This window comes from Zonotrichia albicollis, chromosome 1 (genome assembly GCF_047830755.1).
Source record: "Zonotrichia albicollis isolate bZonAlb1 chromosome 1, bZonAlb1.hap1, whole genome shotgun sequence".
NCBI lineage: Eukaryota > Metazoa > Chordata > Aves > Passeriformes > Passerellidae > Zonotrichia > Zonotrichia albicollis.
The window spans coordinates 141,828,779-141,850,742 of NC_133819.1; the positions used below are offsets into that span (position 1 = coordinate 141,828,779).

Here is a 21,964-nt window from a genome sequence, read left to right on the forward strand (position 1 = left end):
TCCCCTTCCCCTGTCCTGAGCTTAAAATGTGAATGAGACCATGCGGCCCTGTTCTGTTATCAGCAGTAGCCCAGTGCAGACATATCTGTGCTCATGGAATAAACATCTGGCTACCTTCTAGCAGAATCCGCTCCCTTCTTTTCTTCACCATCGCCAGAAGCTCTCCCCTGAGGAGAACGGAGTCCTGTCTTGTGCCCCGCTGCACTCTGCCGCCAGCCAAGGTATCTTTGAGGTAAAACACCGCAGAGCTGCCTGTGGCCCAGCAGCGAAGGTCAGAACTGGCCTGGGCACCATCTAACTGGTTATATTGGGATACATATTCCAATACAAAGTTAGGATAACCAGATTGCATGCTACAGGTTATCTACCTGTGGATCTAAGATGAGAAATTAATATTTCAGATTTAAGAAATAATCCTGGGATACATAATTTAATAAAATAAAGAACTTCCTGGTAACAGCATTAGACTTTCAGATCTCTTAACAAACATATCACCTATCCAAAGAGAAATTATTTTTGGCACAAGAGACATATAATCTCACGACCCAACTGATTTGATCAATGGAAGTTTCTTTCCTGCTGTGGGTAATAAATCACCCCAGCCAGCAAGTGCCAGCCATTTACAGTATGAGCTGGCTGTGGATAACTTGAACATCACAGAGCTGCTGTAACTTCTGCAACTACAAGAAAGTGGAAACTCCAAGAAGACAAACGAGTGTGGATATTACCAAGTGACTACACTTAATTCCACCCTTGGTGTTAGAAATTTACTTGCCCTAAAGGAAAATTTTACAAATTATTTCTAATAGGCAATTTTACAAATTATTTCTCTTTTATTCCTACAACAGAGATAAATATTTGTTTATTTGTTGAGATTTATTTTGTAGTCTACCCTGGTCTAAACATCTCATAGATTGGTAGAAAAAAAAATCTTAAGTAATTTAGTTGAATAACACTGCAAAAAGAGAATTGGGAACTATGTATTGATAATATTCACATAACCAATTTTAGAAGTAGAGCAAATGGGATTGCACTGGCTATCATGTCAGCAGTTTCATACCAAAATTTCTGGATTTTTAAATACCCTGTCCTCTTTGGTTTTTTTATTTCCTTAGCCATATGGAAAACAGCAAGGCACAATTAACTATTTGTCAGAAAACAATCTATTAATTAACACGATTCTGTGTGAATGGGCTGAAAATCACGTTCTTTGCTTGCCAAAAAGCTTCCATTTCTGCCTCATGTTTGTGCTCTGAACTAAACATAGCTGCAGATACACAGCTTGACACAACTGACCAAGGCAGAAGAGCCTTGACCAACTGCTGCCACGGTTTTTCACAACCAGCAGCCATTGAGATTTTCTAAAGATAGGCAGGGGGTCAGGAGAGCTTCACCTCTGCATCTCCTAAAATTCTTTACTGACAGATCCTTAATTTAACTGGACAGAAACAGACGAAATCCTAATTAAGACATTTAAATTTGTGACAGAGCTTGAAAGAGAAAAGATTTGAGGGGGGAGGAGGGAGAGTAAGTTACAAGGTTTTTTAGGCTTAACCTTAAAAATATAGGGTCTGACTTCAATTATATTTATATCCTTTCAGTTCTACTGACGTCAATGGATTTACTCCCAAATTATGCCAAATGGAAATCAGGCTAGCTATTACAACATTTTCATGCATATAACTAGTACCCCTTTAAAAGTACCTTTTATTCAAAAGTACATCCTGAGACAGAAGGCATGTTCAGATAGCCCAGCCAGCATCAGAGGCAGGGCCAGTCAGTGCTGGCCATGGTGAGGCTGAGCTGCAGAGTCATAGAAGGGGAAGAGAAAGAGGAGATCTGGAGCAAACTTCATTTGCTGTTATCTGCACATGCACATAACCTTTGCTGCTGCTGCTGCTGAATCCTGGGCACTAAGCTGATAATGTCTGAGGCTGACACAAGGCAACATGGTGCCTGTTTGCTTCCCTGGAAGAAAAGTAGTCTGAGATCTCTGTTACCTGTGAGACTGGTATTCTTATAATTCATTTTTTAGCACAACACCCTGTAATGGTATTGTTTCCAAAACTGTGAACCACTCTGCAGGTCCACACAGGGCTACAGGTGTGTAACCATTATCAGTTAGTGGTTGCCTCCTTGTCACTGGTTTTCAGAACTGTTCACTCACTTGAATGTGATCCTGTAACCACAACCCATTCCTTCTGCTTGCACTTGCAAATATCCAAGCAGCTGTTTCAAGTTATTTGAAGAGGGTAGAGACTGAAGTTTTACTTGATGTACCCAGGCTAATGGAAACTGATGATGCACATGACCTTTGCTGAGTGCAAAGTGAGTCCAATCCAAAGGAAAGTAAGAGAGAGGAGCTAAAATTCCTCTCTTTGAAGTCTTCGTGCAGCTGTGAAGAGTTAATCTTATGTGACTATGAAAGGTTTAGAGAAGGCTGGTCTTATTCTTGCCAGTAGAGAAGATTTCCATACCTTCCAAGCCACTCAACATTTTGTACACCTGTCTGTACCCAGAGCTCTCTGTAGTTCATCTATTCATTATCTGCTCCCTCCACTGTCACTTCCTCCAGGCTCCCTTAGCTCACAATCTTCCAAGCTCTTCCAGTGCTGTCCCACTCTTCCCTTTCCCCCAGCTCTAATTGTTTTTCTGCATGCATCCATCTGGCTTATGTCCCAGAGGAACAAAAATCACAGCAGAGACATATCAGATGTTTTGTCCCATGTCTCCCTCCTCTTGCACACTCACACGGTTAGAGTTTGGAGCAGGGTCTGCTCCTATTGGTACTACTTCTGCTGCAATCTCACACCATGGCATTCCAGCTTTGGCTATACCCTGGGCACTTTCATTCTAAAATTATTATTATTTTATTAGCCACAATGACAACCCCCAGAACCTGAGCTGCTCTCTTTCTCATTTCAAACTCTTGCAACAGCAAAGGAAGAATCCAACAGCAAGTCAGCTCATCCTCAATAGCCAGTCTTCCCAAAACCCACAAAACCAAACAAAAACATCACATAAAAGGTTCTCACACTGCCCCACTTAAGCTGTGCAGCCCCTTTCCAATCTGCTACTCATTCCAACACTTCCAGCTTCTTACGTTTCTTCCTGTTGCCTTTGCCTTGTTAACACATGCCTACAGTTTTGGGCAAGCAGATTTAAACCTCTGTTTTGAAAATTTATGTGGAAGAGTACTACTATATGCTGTAGCTCTGTGATTCAGGGATCCAAAGAACATAGCAATAATAAAGATTTCTTATGTGGAATGAATACATGTACATGTTTAAACATGAAGTTTTAATGTATGCACCAACCTGAAGAGCCCTGCATTAAATTTCCCAGGGTGACAGAAGCCAGAAACAACACCATAAACTATTTATTTCATAATAATGTACAAGCTTTTCATTCCACAAACAAATAGGTGAGCTTCTGTTCCCATAGCAGGCTTCTCCTCAAAGTGAACCTTTCAGAGCCATTTCCATAAACATCACTGGCATTTCCAGCATGATGTACAAAAAAGCAGCTATAGCCACACTACACTTTGGCAGCTACTCTGGCCAATGTCTGCAACTATTTTCAGCACAAGATCAACAAATGAATGTTTGCAGAGCAGCATTTGTTCAGCAGAAATGTATGAACAAAAAAAGCTCCAAGAATAACACAATGTGTTCACACAGTTTCAGGAATCTTCACTGCAGCTAATAGTCATTAGTAATTAAAACCCAGTTGCCTCCTTCCAGCAGGGCTACTGGTACTGCAGGAATACCTAAAACTCAGGGAATCCAGAAAAGTCTGAGAAAACCTTTGGAAGTCCATTTGTCTTCAATGTGACTACATTGAGAGCAGAAGGTCTAAACACCCAGACATATGTTCTTCAGACATAATGCACTTTGGCTCCAGATCCCCTTTTTGCACCCTGACTATTGAACAGGCTCACTGTACAAGCCAGAATGCCCTTCCAGCAGTGCCACACCAATGGGGCAGCTTCTCACACCTGTAGAGGGCTTTGCTCTTCTAGCAGGTCCTGTTTTGGATACTTCTGCCCCCTTCTCACCCTGTCCCTTTCAGCTGTTTCCCATCTTGCTTCCAAAGTCTAACACCAAAGACTGGATCTCTGCGGACTTTGGGTTTTTCCATTTGATTTCACTGGATTTTCTATTTGAAGCAGTAATGGTCTTTCAGCCTTATTGATCAGTTTTCATTGCACGAAGAGGAGGACAGAAAACTGTGAGTGATCTGCAGAAATCAAATTTATTCTGTCTCTATTTCTCTGTCCCTTAAATGTGATTGTTTGGAACTTACATTGAAATTAAAATTGAAAATGTTGCTTTTGTCCTAGTCATTGAGTAATCCTTTCTTCCCTTCCTAATCCTTCTAGTGAGGAAAGCAGTCAGTACAAGGATACTGTGCATGCTGGGATTTTTGTCTATCTCTCCATAAAGATAATTTGTGAAACAATGTCTCTCCCTAGATTTACAATTGTAAAATGAGGTTAAGATCTTGTTCTTTGAGGGAAGTGTTGCTTTTGGAAATGACCAGAAACACCTTCCAGAAACACAAGGGATGCTAGCTGTTTGCAGTAATTCAACAATTGGTCCTAAGAATTTTACTTATGAATAAAGAAGAAATTTGCTAAGTATTGCTAAAAAAGGTATCTACTAATAAAAAAAATATACCTGAATGCTCCCAAATTCCTTGCAATGCCATTAAAATCATTGGATGGTAAAATCTGACAAGGTTAAATCTAATGTTATTCAAAGGCTGTTCCCTGAAGCAGATTCCCTTTTGGTAGTAGAATCATTGTCTTACTGTTTAAACATTCAGGCTTTCCTCTCTATTTCACACTTCATAAAGCACCTTTATGGTACTGAGGTGATTTTTTTTTCCCCAAACAGAACAGAAGGCAGTTTGTTTTTCCAGCTTTGATTAAATCCTACATCCCACAAGCAGTGAACCTGTGATACTGCCCCACTGTTGTTCCTGTCTCCCTCTATTAAGATGCCAGCATGGAATGTCTCTCCTGCAGCCCCGGCGCGTTCCGCTCTGAGGCCGCCGCCGGCGCTCCGGGTCCGAGGTTAATGTGTACACAGCACAACTCATTAGCCCTGCATCACTATCTGAGCCAAAAATCAACGTGATTGATCCAACAATATGTTTGGGCTTGAGACTCAGACTCAAATGAGGTCTCACCAAAAGCAAAGGTCAGCAACTTGGCACAAATTTCGCTGTGCACGGAGAAAGCTTTTCTTCCAAACTATTCATCAGGGAAGGTACAAATGACAACTAATATGGGCCTCATTAAAAATGAGTAGAGGAAACCCCTTGGAGAGGACAAGGCTCCCTCAATATCAAATTTCTTTTCAGTCTTTTAGTAAAGCTTTTATTTACATTACAGTAAAGACAATGTGGAGCTTAAAGATAGCTGTGGGGCTTGGGGTTTAGGAGACTCGTTAGACTAATTATCGTGATGTGCACTATCAATTACTGTCCACTTAAGAAGAGAGGGTAATTCTGCAGGCAGAAATAAATCTTTGGAAGTGAAGAATCTGGAGTAAAGGGAATAAAAGGATTTTTTTAAACACCAATATTTTTTTAATGTTAAAACTCCGTTGTCATAACATTTCCCATCTTAAAATAACTAAAATAAAACAATCATTAATTTAAGAGTGGGAGAGAGAAGAGGAATGATACATGAAACCTTTTCAATTGTGGCTTTGTTTCAAGTACAGTTCTTACAAGGATTTCACCAATACTCAAGCACTTTTGCCACAGTCAAGCCCTGAAATCAGAACTTCAAAATATGCTATTTTACATATGGTATCAGGATGTTCTTTCTTCCTTAGTAACAAAGGGTGTTGAAAATATTATTGATACAACAACTAGACTGCATGAGAAGTATTTCCCTGCAGTCTACAGAGTTGCTGTGTTGCAATATAATTGTCTAATGGCGCATTTTTGTAAGGGTTCTCATGGTATTATGAAGTATAATTTTATTTTTACAGGATTTGATAATAAGGTAAAAGGCTGGTATTAATAGTCATAGGAATTTGTTACATAACCAGAGGTTGAGCATTAAAATTGAACTGGATTTGTAGAGTAGGCACTGAGTTAATGTCTTGCCAGACCAAAAATTGTAATGCATGTAACTTTTCCTGCTTCACTCCTTCTGTTAAAACTCTCTTATTCTTCTAAAGGTCAATCCCTCTTTCCAACAGAGAACACAATTTCTCTTCAAGATAAAGTTGGAAAATCTGTTAATTTCTCTCTGTTAACAGTTGTTTGGCAAAGCAGCTTTCAAGGCATATATGGCTCCTGCTCGTACCAGCAGTGCCACTCTGCTCTTCCACAGCAGCCCTGCAACATTAACCAGTTCATCTGTCCTAAAAGCACTTGTGGGGGGAGACAGCACTGCTCTGACTGCAAGCTGAGTGGGTCAGTGTGGTGGGGCAATAATATGCAAAAAGAGAGGAAAAAATCCAAATGTTTCCCTCTAAATTAGGGTATTTTTACTAAGAATAGCTCTACTTTTGCCAGAAGTTTTCTCTGGGGATCAGCTGAGGGGCCTGGGGGGAGAAGAAGGGCTGCAGAGCAAAGAGGCTTTTTTATGGCCAGTTCTGCTGCTTTCTGATCTATTTATTCATGTCATTAATCAAAAAGCTGAAATAGGAGTATTGTTATGCTAGAAAAAAACCCCAAAGAAACGATGACTGGGGTGAGAGGAATTCACACTGGGCAAAGCCTGAAGGTCAACACTCCCCCAATGGGCCCCTACATTCCCCTGAAGGTGATTTTTAACTTCAGGAGACAAAACCAGCAAATGAGAATCAGGTAACTTTGAACAGAGAAAATGCAGCTTGATGGGAACCTAATGCCTGAAAAATCCAGGGTTCTCTAAGACAGACAATCCTTTCTTTTTATGCTCCTAACACGCAGCCTCCTAACACGTAAGCAGAAAAATGCAGAGAAATGAGCAAACAGACAGAGTGCAAGGGCACAGCTCTTGCAAAACAGCGTTTGCCAGCACCCCCAGACTGCAGGGCTGTGTGCTCAGGGGGGCCCAGCCCTGGGATGTAAGCATGTCTGCCTGTCCCTGGGCAGTGAAGTGGCATCCAGGGGCTGAAGGGTGTCCCCAGCGCTGCTTGGGCTGCGGTCAGTGGGGTCAGTGCTCAGGGCTTTCCTATTGCTCAGATGCATTTGCCTTGCTCCTTGTTTCAGCTGGGTTTGTCTCAAACTATTGCCTTAATGGCAGCTCCTCACCCTGAATAACCACTCCACAGCATCTCCAAATGCCCAGGATAGGCTCCACACTTTCCTCAACCATTGTGCTGCTTTGGTTTCTCCCACCCTGCATCCTACAGCTGGGCAAGAACAGGCTCTCCCCTTTCCTAGCCCACCACTGCTGGCATCCTGCTCCAACCTGCACCCCATTCCAATGTGCACCAGGGAGAGGAGGCAGAAACACACTGGGGCAGAAGCAGATCAGTTGTTTTGGCACTTAAGTACTTAAAACAATTAAGAGGGCCACCCTTCACTCCCCACTGACAGCAGGGCTGGATATGGGTTCAGAAGAGGTCTCTGCTCCCTATGCAATGTGTTTTGTAAAGGAGGTTCATGTTGCATTTAAATCACATTTGAATACCAAAGAGCATCACTGTCTCCAATTCCTTCGCTATCTTTCTTGCAATATTTTCTGTCAGAGGCTAAGAGAAAAAAGGAACCTTTTCCCCAGCTTCTGAATAAAGGGGATCAAAGCCTTCCTTCACATCACACCTGTATATTTGCTGTTTTGTTTTTTTTTTCAAATGAACTGTACTGTGAATATGTTCAAACAGAGACTTTCAAACCTGTACAGCCCCAAAAGGTGAGATGACCCAGCACATGCTCAAGGGGAGCTGGATCCTTTTGGACAGATCAACAACAGCTGCCAAAGCAAAAGATGGAAAGGCCCAATAACCTGAAAATGTAGCAAAATTTAGGAAGAAAATACCTCAACCACCAAAATCTAGAGCTCCTTGTCTAGCAAAACCCAACCTAGCCAAACAGCAGTTTCAGTTTGGGTTATCTAGAACAAAGAGTTAAGTATTCATGCCGTGGCAGACACACTGTGCAAGAAGCCAGTGCTCAGAACCACATCAGGATGTGCTCCAGACCACACTAGGATGTGGTACCACAGCTACCACCCTGTTCTGTTGGAGAATCCAAGAGAAACAGCTCCCACACCTCAGGCAGGCACTGAACCCCCCATTTCCTTTTCCATCCTCTCCCTCCTTTCAAGCTAGAGCCCAGCATTTCCCCTGTCAAGCCCGACCTGGTTTGCTGAGCAGAGATGTGCAGAGTTCCCTGTCCCAGCAGAGCCGTGTGGATCCTGCCTGGGGCTGCTGTCCCCCTGTGCAGGCAGAGCTGACAGAGCAGCAGCCACACCTCAGGCTCAGAATTCTTCCTGACGCAGGGAGGGAGAAGTTAATTAAACTCTGTGGAGAGGAATGATTAGAAAAAGGAACTTTCTCATCATTCCTGGGGTTCATAGGAACACGGACAGACATATGCTGTATTTTATGGAGAAAGCTAACTCATCTGCAAGGACAGTCAGATCAAAGCTGAGGCAGAGGGAGAGCAGGAAGGATGTGATTACCTCTGCTGGGATCTGACCAGAACTAATCCAGCCCTCATGGGAAGGGCAAGGGGATATGCAGGGCCCAGTTCACACTGCAGCTCAACTTCTGCAAGAATAATTTAATACCTGAAGGCTACCACAGGAACAACAGTGCTCATTCACTATTTAACTGTGCTCTGTAATTATCTGAGGGGTTTTCCTTCACTACAACAACCAACTGTACTGCAGAAATACAGACTTTTGATTTCAGGTCCTTCATGCATTTAGCAACATATTCCTATAATTTTTCATTATTTACTTATACCTATTCTTCTTTCCAGTCCCCTTGCAATGAGCACTTCACCTAATTTTATTATTTTCTCATCTGGGAAGAAATACCCTGGGTGTTACAGATAAAGGCAAAGCCTTTAAAATAGTACAGTGAATGAAAAGGCTGTTTTCAGCCTGAGTTTTCCTTACTACAGCCATTAACTGAATGCACTAAAAGCAAGGAGAGAACGAAGTCACTGCTGGTAAAAATGGCCTGTGGAGGAACCTCACTGAAGCTTGGAGAGGAAATTACTCTTCATGCTATTTCAGGTTTACGTCTTTCCTAAGAACAGGCTGATCGTTACCCCAGATAATGAAGACTGTTAATGTAATTAAGAACTCTGTTCTGCTGTTTTACAAAGCAAACAAATAAGTTCCGGAATTAATAAGCTGCAAGGTTAAGTGACACAGGGTAAAACCAGAATTCTTCATTTGGATATAAGTGCTCCACAGCAAGTCATTAGTTGGTACTTAAAAGTGCAATTTCTAATTTAGGACACAGAGAAGGTTTTCCATTTGAGGTATGTGTAATCTCTAAAAGGTCAGGTCAATTTTAAGATTATGACCAGATATATATTATCGATATGAGAAATTACATCCTTCCTTAACTACAAAAAACAGGAGACCAGGACCAGGTTGCCTTGCTCTTCTTCCTATAGGTGGGTAGTATTTCCAAACTTGTCTGTAAATCCCTAACTAAAAAGTTAGGCATTTCAGTAACAGTAACAGTATTTTTAGCAAACAACCATTTTTCAGTTTATTTATCTGATTAAATCATATATTTATTTGTACTGACTTAATACACAGTACAACCCAAAGCTTGCTGTAGGGTCAGCTTAAACATGCACAGGTACATTCCAGGCACAGAAGAGAGACCTGGGGATTAGTATAACCTGGATTTTATTTCTGAAAATGCTGCTGGTTGAGACTGTGCAGCCTGATGAGGCAGCCACCCCAGAGAAACAGGGACACACTGCCTAATGAAGCAGCAGCTTCCCAATCCCCTCCTCCTTGCCACAGGTTCTCATTACTTGTCTTGCACTGGGATTTGCCTCTGTCACAAAGCCTGCAGAAAATTAATGGTGTCCCTCCAAAAGTAATGACTTTTCTACCAGAACTGCCACCACCATGATGGAAGAGCTGGGAGTGCCAAGGGGAACAGTGGCAGCTGCAGCCACAGACACAGCCATGCCACATTTTTTAAAATGCTGCCTAGCAGATGCTGTGCTTCATAGGAAGGTGGTTAAAAGTCAGATACATATGAATAAAATCAGATAACATTGAACATATAATGTTAAATAATGGCAAAATGTTCTAACTTTGTGGTGGGCTGGTGGATTTCTCATGCAAAGACATCCTAAGTTCACTTTGACAATTTGGAAATTATATAAAATTTTTTAACTAAAGATCTCCATTTCTTTGAAAACTCATTTTTCTGTGAGAGAATAACAACATAGTTCTGTTGCTGTCTACTTATTTTGCTAACCTGTGAACACGCTTCCTAAGGAAATGGTAACATTTTCATTTCATACTGGGGAAGAAAAATAACCTCAAATACACACTCATGTCATCTGCCTAAATCTTGTTTGGACAGCTTGCACATCTCACAATTTTCCTGTTATCACTAGCTCCTGTGAATTAGAGTGAGAGCAGGGAGATAAATGTAATACTGCAATATACAGCTCGATACTGAAGATCACTCTGCTGTGACAAGCCTTGCACTCCAGCACTAACACAATGATATGGTTATCTAAGGTTTGAGGAGACCGAACAGCCTGTAATATATTAACACACTTTTCATTTCAGAGATAGTGTCAGGAGCTGCAAAACAACTCTGGTTCACCATGCTGCTTTGGCTATTTCCCCTCAGGTCTTTTCTCCCCTCTGAAACCCACACCAGATTTGGGGAAGCAGCAACACCCTCCCCCTGCACAGGCAGAGCCACATGAACAGGAACCAAGTGCTGGGGTTAAGATCTAGTGAGAAAAGACCATAAGGTCACTTTTTCTGCAGCTTCCAAAATTAACATTCTAAAAGGCAACTTGCAGGAATTCCTATTTTTAAGTTTCTCAAAGGAGCTTTCAGATAATTTTAAGAAGTCCACTGCCTGTAAGACATTTGACATCCGGAAAGGAGAACAGTCTCTGGCTGCAGAAGTGCTTTTTCTCTTTTCCAAGCCTACATGAAAAGCAGCACTGGCACAGTGAGGACAGAGAGAGATGCACAGCTCAGGGTTTTATTTAGTTTGGGGTTTTTCTTAACTGACCCAGCTTGATGCTGGTGCCTGGCTGCAGTTCCAGCTGCCCCTGAAGCCAGTCATGCTTTTGCTTGTGTGCTGACTGCTGAATTGGCAAAAGCTACCTTCACAAAACCCCTTGTGCCAGAACACCTTTTTGTGTTTGCATTGAAGAAGAAAATAAATTTAGATAAAGCTTTTGCCAACAATATTTTTTTTCTATTGCAGCAAATGTTACAGACTGATAAAATAAACCACCATTTCCTCAGTGTTTCAGCTCCTCAGTTCAGAGCAGAATTTGCTCCTCATGAAGAAACTCAGTGGTAGATGGGTAAGTGTAAGGAGAAGAGCAACCATGCCTGTTTCAGCTCCTCTGTAAGTCATGAGATGTGCAGAGGTATTAAAAAGAGGGGGGGAGGAAAGGTGAGGAAGACATTTTTGCAAGGATTGAAAGTGTTTCTGGAGGAGCAGAAACAATACAAATTTGGAAAAGCTCCTCGATTTAGATGACATTACTAACTTCTTTATTTTTATTTGGTTGCTAAAAGTATCTTTACAGGGAACATTATAAAAAGACAAGACGAGGAAAGATTAAAACCCACATGTAACTATTCTCTCATACTTTGCATGGCTGTTAAATGCACAGGTCTTACTGAAGGGAAAAGACAAATACAGGAAACACAAAGTGATGAGGAGTGCACACACCACATCACAAACCAGCACTTGGTATTTATCTTAGCTACAGAGAAGTTTTAGACACTGGTGACTAATACAACTCCCTAATCCTTGGTCAGCTTTAGAAACCTTCCTCATAAGGCCAAGGTCAGGACAAGGCTACTTCCTCAATAACAGAGGGAAGATGGCATCTCTAATGATTGCTTCTGGCTGTTTTTCTCCTTGCCTGTAAGAAGGCCACAGAGAACATTTGCTTTCTTAAAGTGATGCAGAGCTCTCTATTTACCAGCAGACCGACCCTCACTGCCCACCAGCAACCTGAAGGTGGAATTGCAAAATGGAAGTTTCAGGTTAAAAACCACAAGTTTAGTGCTTTCCTCACAGGGAAGTTCAGTTAAGGTGATAGAATCCTGTTAGCATGCAATGGCTTAGTATCTTAGATAACCTACTATTTATTTTAATGTTACCCACCTGAGGGAGGCTCCCCTAATGAATCTATTTTTGTAATGTCATGTAAGTTGAAGTTTAGAGCTAAGTTTAGAGCAGAGTCATATCAAAAATATCAAACCAGGAAATAGCTTAATTGAAGCTCAGAGTAATCACAGCAAATTACAGTGAAATTTCCATGGGATTACATTTTGCATTTCCCAAACAAGCAGAGGAATTCAGCTCACAGTCTTCCCAATTTGCTGAGAATTCACTTTAAGGATTTGCTATGTAAGTAACATAATAAAAGCTGTCTCCAAAGTTACAGTCTAAGATGCTTTTGTGACCCAGTGGGAAGCCCATGCTGGACTGGTGGCCCTGTGGAGAGAGGAGCCCCCCCTGGAGCAGGCAGGACCTGTGATGCTGCTGGGGACCCCCATGGAGCAGCTTGTGAGGAACTGCTCCCGTGGGAAGGACTCATGTTGGAGAAGTTCCTGGAGGACTGGCTCCTGTGGGAGGAACCCCACCCTGGAACAGCGGAGCAGAGTGAGGAGTCCTCCCCTGAGGAGGAATGAGCAGCAGAGACAAGATGTGATGAACTGACACAACCCCCTTCTGGTCCACTTGTGCCACAGGGAGGGGAGAAAGGCAGAGAAAACCACAAGGGAAGAAGGGAGGGGCAGGGGAAAGGGTTTTTTAAGATTTGGTTTTATTTTCTCATTACCTTACTCTGGTTTTTTGGTAATAAACTATGTGGGGGCCTGAATATATGTTGTATTGTGGGATCTGTGTGGGTCCGAGTTGCTCCAAACGAGCTGCAGCTGCAGGGTCCTTAGTTGGGCAGCAGCTGTAGCTCGTGAAGATAACTGAAATAAATAGGGGTGGGTTGAGAGCCCAAGAGGAGCCCCTGAGAAGAAAGAAAGAACTGTGCTGCAGAGAATGGAGAAGAGCCCCAGCAGAGAGGCGAGAACAACGCTGCAGCGAAGATTACAACAAAACTCAATTAATTTTTCCCAAAGTTCAGTCTGTTTAGCCCATGATGGTATTTGGTGAATTATATTTCCCTACCCTTATCTCAAGTCACAAGCCTTTTGTTTTCTCTCTCGTGTCCAGCTGAAGAGGGAGAGTGATACAGCAGCTTTGGTGGGCACCTGGCATCCAGGCAGAGTCAAAGAACCACACTGGTATTCACAGGGACTTCCTCAAATCACTGCAGGATTCAATCTCTTCCCACTAAGAAACCCAAGTTTTTTCACAAGGAGCACCTCTGGTCTGCACATCCCACAGCTGCCTTGACCACCTCCTCTGAATCAATGCACAAACAGCTGGCATATACACAGTATATGCAGGTTATCTCTCTCATCCAGGCTGTACAGCCCACAGTCCAGCAATAATAAAGAGAATTTCACATCACATTTTGCCACATGTAGGGATTTTCTCTACTTTTCAACAGGTCTCCAACATGAGAGAAAGGTGGGAACTTTTGATATCACTCTGTTACTACTGCACATTTCTGGATGGTTTTTAGTGAAAAAAACAAGTTGCCTTTTCAGTAACAATGTCACTGCAAATCTCTCAAGGCTAACTCTTGGTAACAGCCACCATAAATACACTGAAACACGCACAGAGCCAAGCATGACCCTAACAAAGGCAAAACAAATTCTACCACTAAATTTAGAAAGACCTCAAAATGGTCCATATTGAGTAATACAAAATAAGATTTCAGCCCATAAGGGGAAAGAGAAAAGAAGAAAGAAAAAAAAAAAAAAGAAAAGGAAAAAGAGAGAAGCATTTGATTGGGATATTGTGTATTAACTGTAAGAAGAGGAGCCATGTGTCCACTTAAGATGATCTGTGGATATTATACTTACAAGATCTCTATGACCTACTACAGAACAGTCACCCTTTCAGAGGAAAGCATTTTGCAACAGGAAAGGCCCCTTATGCTCAGCTTTTTATAAGTAAGAAATACAAAAAGGAAAACAAAATTAAAGATCCCATGGCTGTACAGTTTAATACTGCTAAAATTTACTTACCAATCCTTTGGTGTTTTAATCCCAAATTATTCCCCCAAACTTTTACATTTTCTACAGCACTAAGCCAAAGAGTTTTGCTGTTGTCCCCACTCAGTGAGCTTGGAGGGAGGGACAGGAAAAGCTACAAAATCTGCCTGAAAGGCTTGGCAATCTTTGTGTCACTGCAAGTGGTGTAGACGGACCCATGTTTTGCTAAAAATTAATGGTGTGCCTTTTTAAAGGGCACTAGATAGAAATACAGCACCTGTGCCTGTGGATTCCATATTTTCATCTACAAAATCCCAAAAAGAGATCAAACATACAGTATTTTTTTTCAGGGCAGTTACAGTCAGTTTTGCACATCTGTGCAGGATGCACAGGTGGAAAGGGCAGTGAGCACACAGTGACCATCTTTCCACACCCCCAGCTGGAGGGGCAGAGATGCTCTGAATGGCTGCCCAGGCTCCATATGGATGGGAATTGTTTCTAGGCACAATTCTAACACTGCTACCATAGCAAATCCACACGCACCAGTTATCAGTGCCTAAAATGAATTCTGAGACTACTGATTTAAAATCAGATCATCTAACACTGATACCACCCCTGTGCTTTCATGGGTTGTCTCTCCACAGGTCAACAGATCCCAAACTACTCTCGAACGGAACAACAGCTTCTCTCTGGGCATGAAACATTTTAACACTCAAACTTTGAAAGATGGGCAAGAGTTGTAATTGCAAGCCCAGGCGGATAGGATGCTCAGCTCAAATGCAGGCTTACAATTCAACAATCTTCCAGCCTTTATGGGAAGCTCGAGATCATGCCCAGCTCCAGAGGCCAGGCACAGCAGAGGGGTGGTCCATGGAGCAAGTAAGTACTTCCCAAGCTGGGAGTCAAAGGTGATAACTCATATACATGATGGGAGCTGTAAAAGCCGTGAACTCAAGGGCTGGAGTCAGTTTTTGTGACTCATGTCCCATCCTTGAACTTGATATGAGACTTTTTGATCTCCCAGGAAAGTCTTTGTTAATTGGCATGTAGAAGAAAAGACTTCTGGGGAAATTACAGTTTTCTGCTTGATTTTTTAAAGCACAAAAATTGGCACGTTAAGAAAAGAAAGGTGTTCAAGGAAAGGTAAATCAAACCCCAGAATCTCATTTAGTCTCTCTACTTCCAGGCAAGGCTGAATTCAAAAACAGAGAATAAGAGATAGAGAGCTTAGAAATGAAAATAAGAGTGTTTCCATTACCTTTTCTGCAAGCCAGCCTAGATGCCTAATCTCTCGACTTCCAGCAATCCCTGTTTTACCCAGCTGGTCTCTGACCTCTGCAATCACCCTGGGGATGAGCTCATTGACACTGGAGTGGATGGCATTGAACCAGGCCTGGGCTGTAGCTGAATCCTTACTCCTGAGCACCACGGTGTGCTTGGCATCAGGTGAATGAACTTCAATAATTCTAGAAAAATGGGGGAGAAACATTATGTTCATTCATATACTAATAGGCAGCTACATTTATTACCTCATTTAGTGAATGCAATGAGTTAAATTGGATACTAATATTGAGACCTAGCACTAAAAACTTACCTTTAAAACACCTGAACAGAGTAGGATCATCTTAACTGAAGCCAGGTCTCTACTGGCATTATGATAACATCCTTGAGAATGGGATTTGCCAGTGCTGATGCAACCCCTCATACAGCATGTCAATAGAGTTTAGAATATAAATTCACTGACATGGACACTGCCCAGAACCACAGACTGCATGGAAGGTGACTGTGGAGAATCCAGGGATAAGCTGCTGCTTTCCTTAGCTGGTTATCATGGCACAACCAGAGTTTTTCAGTGTGTTTATTTTATCCATGCAGAGATAAATGAAAATCATACCCATCCCAAACAGAGGGGTTTTCCTAGGATTGTTCTGTGGTTTCAGTGATACCACTACACATTAACACAGGCCTGGCACAACTGGCTTTCTCCAGGAGTTACCAGCATCCTCAGTGCTCCATTTAGAGCCTGCTAACAGTGGCTACAAGAAAGTGCTAACAACAATCATATGATTGCTGCTGGCAGGCACCTTTCACAGATTTTCAGACTCCTGTAGAAGGAAATTAGTTCTGTTTCAAAGAAAACATTCCTACTGGACTATCCTGTGGTTTCCACTGTGGTTTGAAAAGTACAACTGAACACAGTTTTCAGGAAAATGAATCCTGTTCATTGTGGTAATGGGACCCGTGCCAACACCTTTGGTAACAACAACAACAACAAAAGTGCTCTGACAGACAGCTTCAGCTATTTCAGCTCTGTTCTTAGTAAAGTTATTAGTTATTAATGGGGCTTTGTGGGCCATTTTACTTGAACATCTGGTAAATAACCCACAAAGTAACAGCCTGTTTTATCTTTATGTGGCAATTACAAAACAAAGCCCTGGTCATTGCCCATCACTCAACTCTGTGTCACATTTGTGCTTTTTTATTATAAAAGTACAGTGACAGCCCCAAATGTTACCCTCCCAAATTCAACCTGGGATCTGAGCCTAAGCATGTACTTCTGTCCTGTGTATGCCTGCCCAGGCTCCGGGACACACAATGACTCCTTTCTGCAGCAGAAAATTAATTAGTTCAGTGGAATTTATTCAGGTTGAAGTTCAAAACAGAACTGTAATGCAAATATTTGTTGTGCAATTACAAAATCCAGCAATCTGGAGCTTAACTAACAATTAAGAGGTTTTAATTATTTGGTTAAGCCAGAGCAGAATCCAGAACAGAGGGTGACTTGATCTGCACAGCTCTCTGGGGCTCAGAGAGGAAGGATCCCTGGTTTCATGTTTGTCCATTTTGAGAAGGGGAGGTTTCCACGTAGACACTGTTCTAAATATAGAAAAGGTCATGATTTTCCAAACTCAGCAGTTGAACTGTTCAGGGTCTTAAATCACTGGATAGATTAAGAAGTGGCTTGATTTTTCAGGAAGCACTGAGCCAACAGTAATGCATGTTTCCTCAGTAAAGCTGCTGCAGTTCAGCACTATCTGAAAATTAATTATTTAGCCACCACAGGATGCACCAAATTTTCAGTTTCAAGTACCAAAGTAAAATTCCTTGATACATGATGGCAGTCTTGCGAACTAGAAAACTGAATTTAAAGACGGGCATGTTCCAAATCACACTCCCATTTTTTCTGAACTGCTACAAACAGTCATCTCCTTCATGGTTAGGATTTAGCCATTTGTGTCCACAGATCATTACAATAATGCACAGCCACCCTACTCCAGTCTGTCTTTCCATCACAAACACAGCTCTCCCACTGCTGAGTCCCACTGTGACTCTGAACTGCAGCTGGAGTGTGTTCTTGTAGGCAGCCACCACCAAAAACAAGCTAGACAGGCTTGGATTTTCAAAATACATTGTGGTAATCAGTGAAATGTTGCTTATTACTTACAGAACAGTTTTTGGCAGGAGATCTCACAGTATTTCACAAATGAGGTCAGTGACAGCATCCTCATTTCACCAACAAAAAAAAGGAAAAGTGAAGAACCCAGACAAGGCAGGGAACAGGCCAGGAGCAGCAATCAGGATTTTCAGTCCTCTGTCTCCCATTTTAATACTTCTTTTAAAAACAAAAATTATTTTGACAACACAGCAGTACTGTGCTGCATTTGAAAAATGCTAACACACCATACAGATTGTGTGAAACAATGCTCTTTACAAAGCCTGTGGTTTCTACAGGGGACTTCCACCTACAAACTCGTTGCACATCATGCAGTAAACAAAGTGCTGAACACAGACTCTGAAAGCTCAGAAGAAAGTGCTGCTTTTCTGCTGCAAAGGAACAGCAGAAAACTTGTGTGATTTCTTTATAAGTTAGAGTTGTAGCAGGTTTTGACTTAAAAATAAATTATTGAGAGCTGAAAGAGCTTCCAAATGGCAAGTTGTTTCCTTCCAGTTTGTAAATTCTTCCTTCAAACAATTGGATTAACATACAAACAGGTATTTTAGTACTCTGGCCTTCATCAAAGTGTATTTTCCTTGATGGTACTATTTAAACATTTCTACAAGAGTTCTATCCCCTAAAACAATGAACATTTAGACAGTTGTCAACATTCTGTATAAGGGGTTCTAAACCATGCATATTCTTTCTAATATCTACATATTCAAATGTGATACCAAAGTCTAAATTCTAGTATACATATGCATACACACATACTGAGCCCTGCTTGCAAAAATACTCATCCCTCAGTGACTTGTAATGGAGCTAGTTTGGGAATGCTTGTCCAAAGTCACCAAAGTGTGATGATGATGCACCACAATTGCAGAAAGTCTTCCTTGTTCCATGAGCTGAGTAAAAGATGACTGGACAATACTACTGACACTTCTCAAAACTTAGTTCAATACAGGATGCTGCTTTGACCATGCTGAAAATTATTCTTAAATTATTATTTATCCACAGCACTTTTCCACTCTGAGAAATACATCTGCAGGCATCATTCCTCAGCAAGCTGCTACACAAGCCAACTTTTACTCACACACCCCAAAGTCTAAATCCTCAACTGCCTCAATTCTGCTACTGGTGATTGCTGTAAGATCTGGACTAGAAAACCTTAGGAAATCAAGCTTGCAGATTTCCACCAAAAACCCAGGACTCCTGTCTCCACAGTCAACTGGGATGGAGATACTAAAATAAACTTCAAATCTTCCCGGAAGCCCATGGGCTCTGACTGCAATCAGATGCTGAAAGTGCTGCATCCCTATAAACTCTTTCCTTTTCTGCCTTTCAGCCCACGCTGCTTTGATTCACCAGTCCAAATGGATGATGCTTTCTGTACAGCAGCTGACTGATGGCATTTCCATACTTTCTGAAAAGAAGAAAATACCAGTGACCTTAGTAAACTCTAAGACTAAGGCACTTAAATGCTTCCAGCAGTCTAGCCATTATAGTTTTGATTTGTTCCTTGGCTAAACTGACCACCTCTTACTGACTTCTGTTTATCTGCAGTTCAGTGATAAAGTTCCCTTAATTCCCCACTGAATTGAAATATTTAGGGCAATGCCACAGCTGTGTTTATTCTCACACTCCACCACAGTTATGTAAATACTGCATATGGAGCTGTTTCTGATAAAGCCCATACCAACCCAAAGGAATTATATGTTAGCTCTAGATGCCTGCCAAGATGCGCGGCATCTCTCCAGCTTGGCAATGCATATGAATGATATCACATTTTCTCAGAGATCATTTGGCAAACCTTATAATAAAAGAGTAATTTTCTCTCTCCTTCTCAAAGACCCTCAGTGAGCTGAGGAGTGTTTCCAGCATCCCCTTCTCCACCCGCAGAACACGGGGGTGACACAAAACCCAGTGCTTCCAAATGCTGTAGCCTGGCACGTAAGAGGAAAACTCCCTTCCTCTCTTCATCAGATTTTCTACTTCACAGAGGATCAGAAGGAGTTGAAAGCAAATGTTTGGTAGACCATACTCATTCCACTTTTGATAAAGCTTCTTTCTGTAGGAGTGTTCATTATCTAAGAAATACCTTTTATCAAAACTCTTGAAAGTACTTCTGCCACCAGCACTGGCTCAGGACCAAATCAGGCACTGAGTTACACTTCATGACTCTTCCTGGGTCAGATTATGTATTCAGTAACTGATTAAAGTGTGGAGTAAATCCCTTGAAGTTAATGATAAGCTGGAGCCAGAGTTATTCAAGTCCATCACACTACTTTGATTTTGCACTGGCACAGAGAGGAACAAAACAGTCTGTCACTGACTTTGCAAACTTAAAGATGAATCAAAGGCCAAACTGTTCACTCTGCACTTCTCCTCCATCACTGTCTGCACATGAAACCACAGTAAATAATTTTGGTTTTTCTGAGTATACAAACATAGGAACCTTTCCAGGAAAAGGGGGGATTTAGAAGAACACAACCTGATTTATATTTGAAAATTTGTAGGTTTTGTTATAAAATAAATTTTGAAAAACTGTTAAGGTTCTTTTGAATTCTATGTGCTGCATCAGGAGATGAACCAGGAACAGCATACATTAAAATTAAGCAATGGAAACTTTGGGCTTAGTCTGCAAGGAAAATATTCCAGAGAGGGACTGTTAGGCTTGCAGTGAATTCCCCAGCATACTCTCTGAAGAAGCATCTTCATTTGATGAACCTAAATGGAAGTGAAAGCAATTTTACCAAGCAAGCACTGCTTGGTAATCAAGTGGAATTTTTCTATGTGAAAGGCTCTCGGTCCCCTTGCTGTCAGAAGAGTACTTGCTGTATTAACAGTAACTTGGTGACTTTCAGCTTACAGTGCTAAAAACGATGTAGATACTTTCCTGGGAGCCGGGCTAGACTGATGTCCAACCAGAGGGTGTATATATCACTAATGAGCTGTCACAGTTGATTTCATTTCCATTTGCCACCAGCTGGGCTTTAATACAAGGAATATCAGAGGAGTTGTGCCACATGCAAGTAAAAAAATGATTTGGTTCTGCAATGGACTTGCTCACACCACTGCATGCAGAGACATCACAGACTGCCTTCTCCACCCAGAGCAACCACAAAAGTAACTGAATAGTTTTTAAATGTATATGAATATTAAGGAGCAGGACTTTTTTTTTACACCACAGTGCCTAAAAAAATCTCTTCTATTTTATTCTCTTGATTTTTAATTTTATATTCTGGTTGTAATTGTACTGAATATTGGTAATCCAGGAAGAAAGAGTTCAGCCTTCTTCACAGCAGATTCAGCATGAAACAATGGCAAAAGTGCTGTTCCAAGGAGCAGTTGGGGTAAATTATTTGGGAAAAAACCCACAAACAGCATTATTTCATAGAGATGTCAGGAATTTGATTTAACTTTAGAAGATGCTGAAATTTTAAGAACAGAAGATGTGATTGGTATATTCAATACACTGACCAGAGCTCCCTGAGGCAAACTCAAGGCAGCAGCAGCAAAGCAAACCTTCAGCAGCTGGAGCTGCATCTGGGCTTGGCAAAATGCACATAACTGCAGCTGGTAATAGTGGGAAATGACCCCTTCAAATTGAGAACAGGGTGGAGGGTCTCAGGCTGCTGCATAAGTTCATGGATTTGGAGATGAATTAATGTCTTGTGAAAGGAATGCCACTCTTGCTGTTAGGAAATGCTGTAGTAGGACCCAGGGGAAAGAACAGGATGTGATCAACAAGTGTAGGTGAAAACTGATATGGAAACAGGGAAAATTAGTAGGGCTGCTGACAGATCAGCTCTGTCTTGTGAATGAGTTGTCACAGAAGAAAGTCTTGCTGGAAGAGAGAAATGGCAGGTGTGCCTTATCTAGCAGGGTAAGTCTCAATGTCTCATTATGTTACAGTAACAATCACTGCTTACTTGCCAAGTGAAGCAAAACCAAAGCCAAACAACCATGACTACAAAGCCACAAATTCCTTCTGGATCAATTACTGGCCTCTGAGAGCTGTAGGAAGAGGCCCCACCTGGGAGCCAGTGTCCCAGAGATACTGCCAGCTTCTTTGGGGACAGTAGACCCATCTTCCCATTGAACAGACACAGAGTCTGATGGAAAAGATGTATGTAAGTGATGAGAAGAAGTAGCAACTTCAGCAAAACTCTTACTACAGTAAAAGAGGAATTTCCATCAGCAGAAATACAGGAGAAAGCAAGCTAGAAGTGGGCAGAAGGTATTATTAAAATAGCAAAGTA

At 41.7% G+C, this 21,964-nt stretch overlaps 1 protein-coding gene across 1 annotated transcript in view; it reads right to left on the bottom strand.

Annotated features, from left to right (window-relative positions):
- SNTB1 (syntrophin beta 1) overlaps positions 1 to 21,964 on the bottom strand; it is a 121,610-nt gene that overhangs the window by 33,709 nt on the left and 65,937 nt on the right. Inside the window, exon 3 of the mRNA XM_005479568.4 lies at positions 15,525 to 15,732. Within this exon, the coding sequence (XP_005479625.1) occupies positions 15,525 to 15,732 (208 nt within the window). The remainder of the gene's footprint in view (positions 1 to 15,524; positions 15,733 to 21,964) is intronic.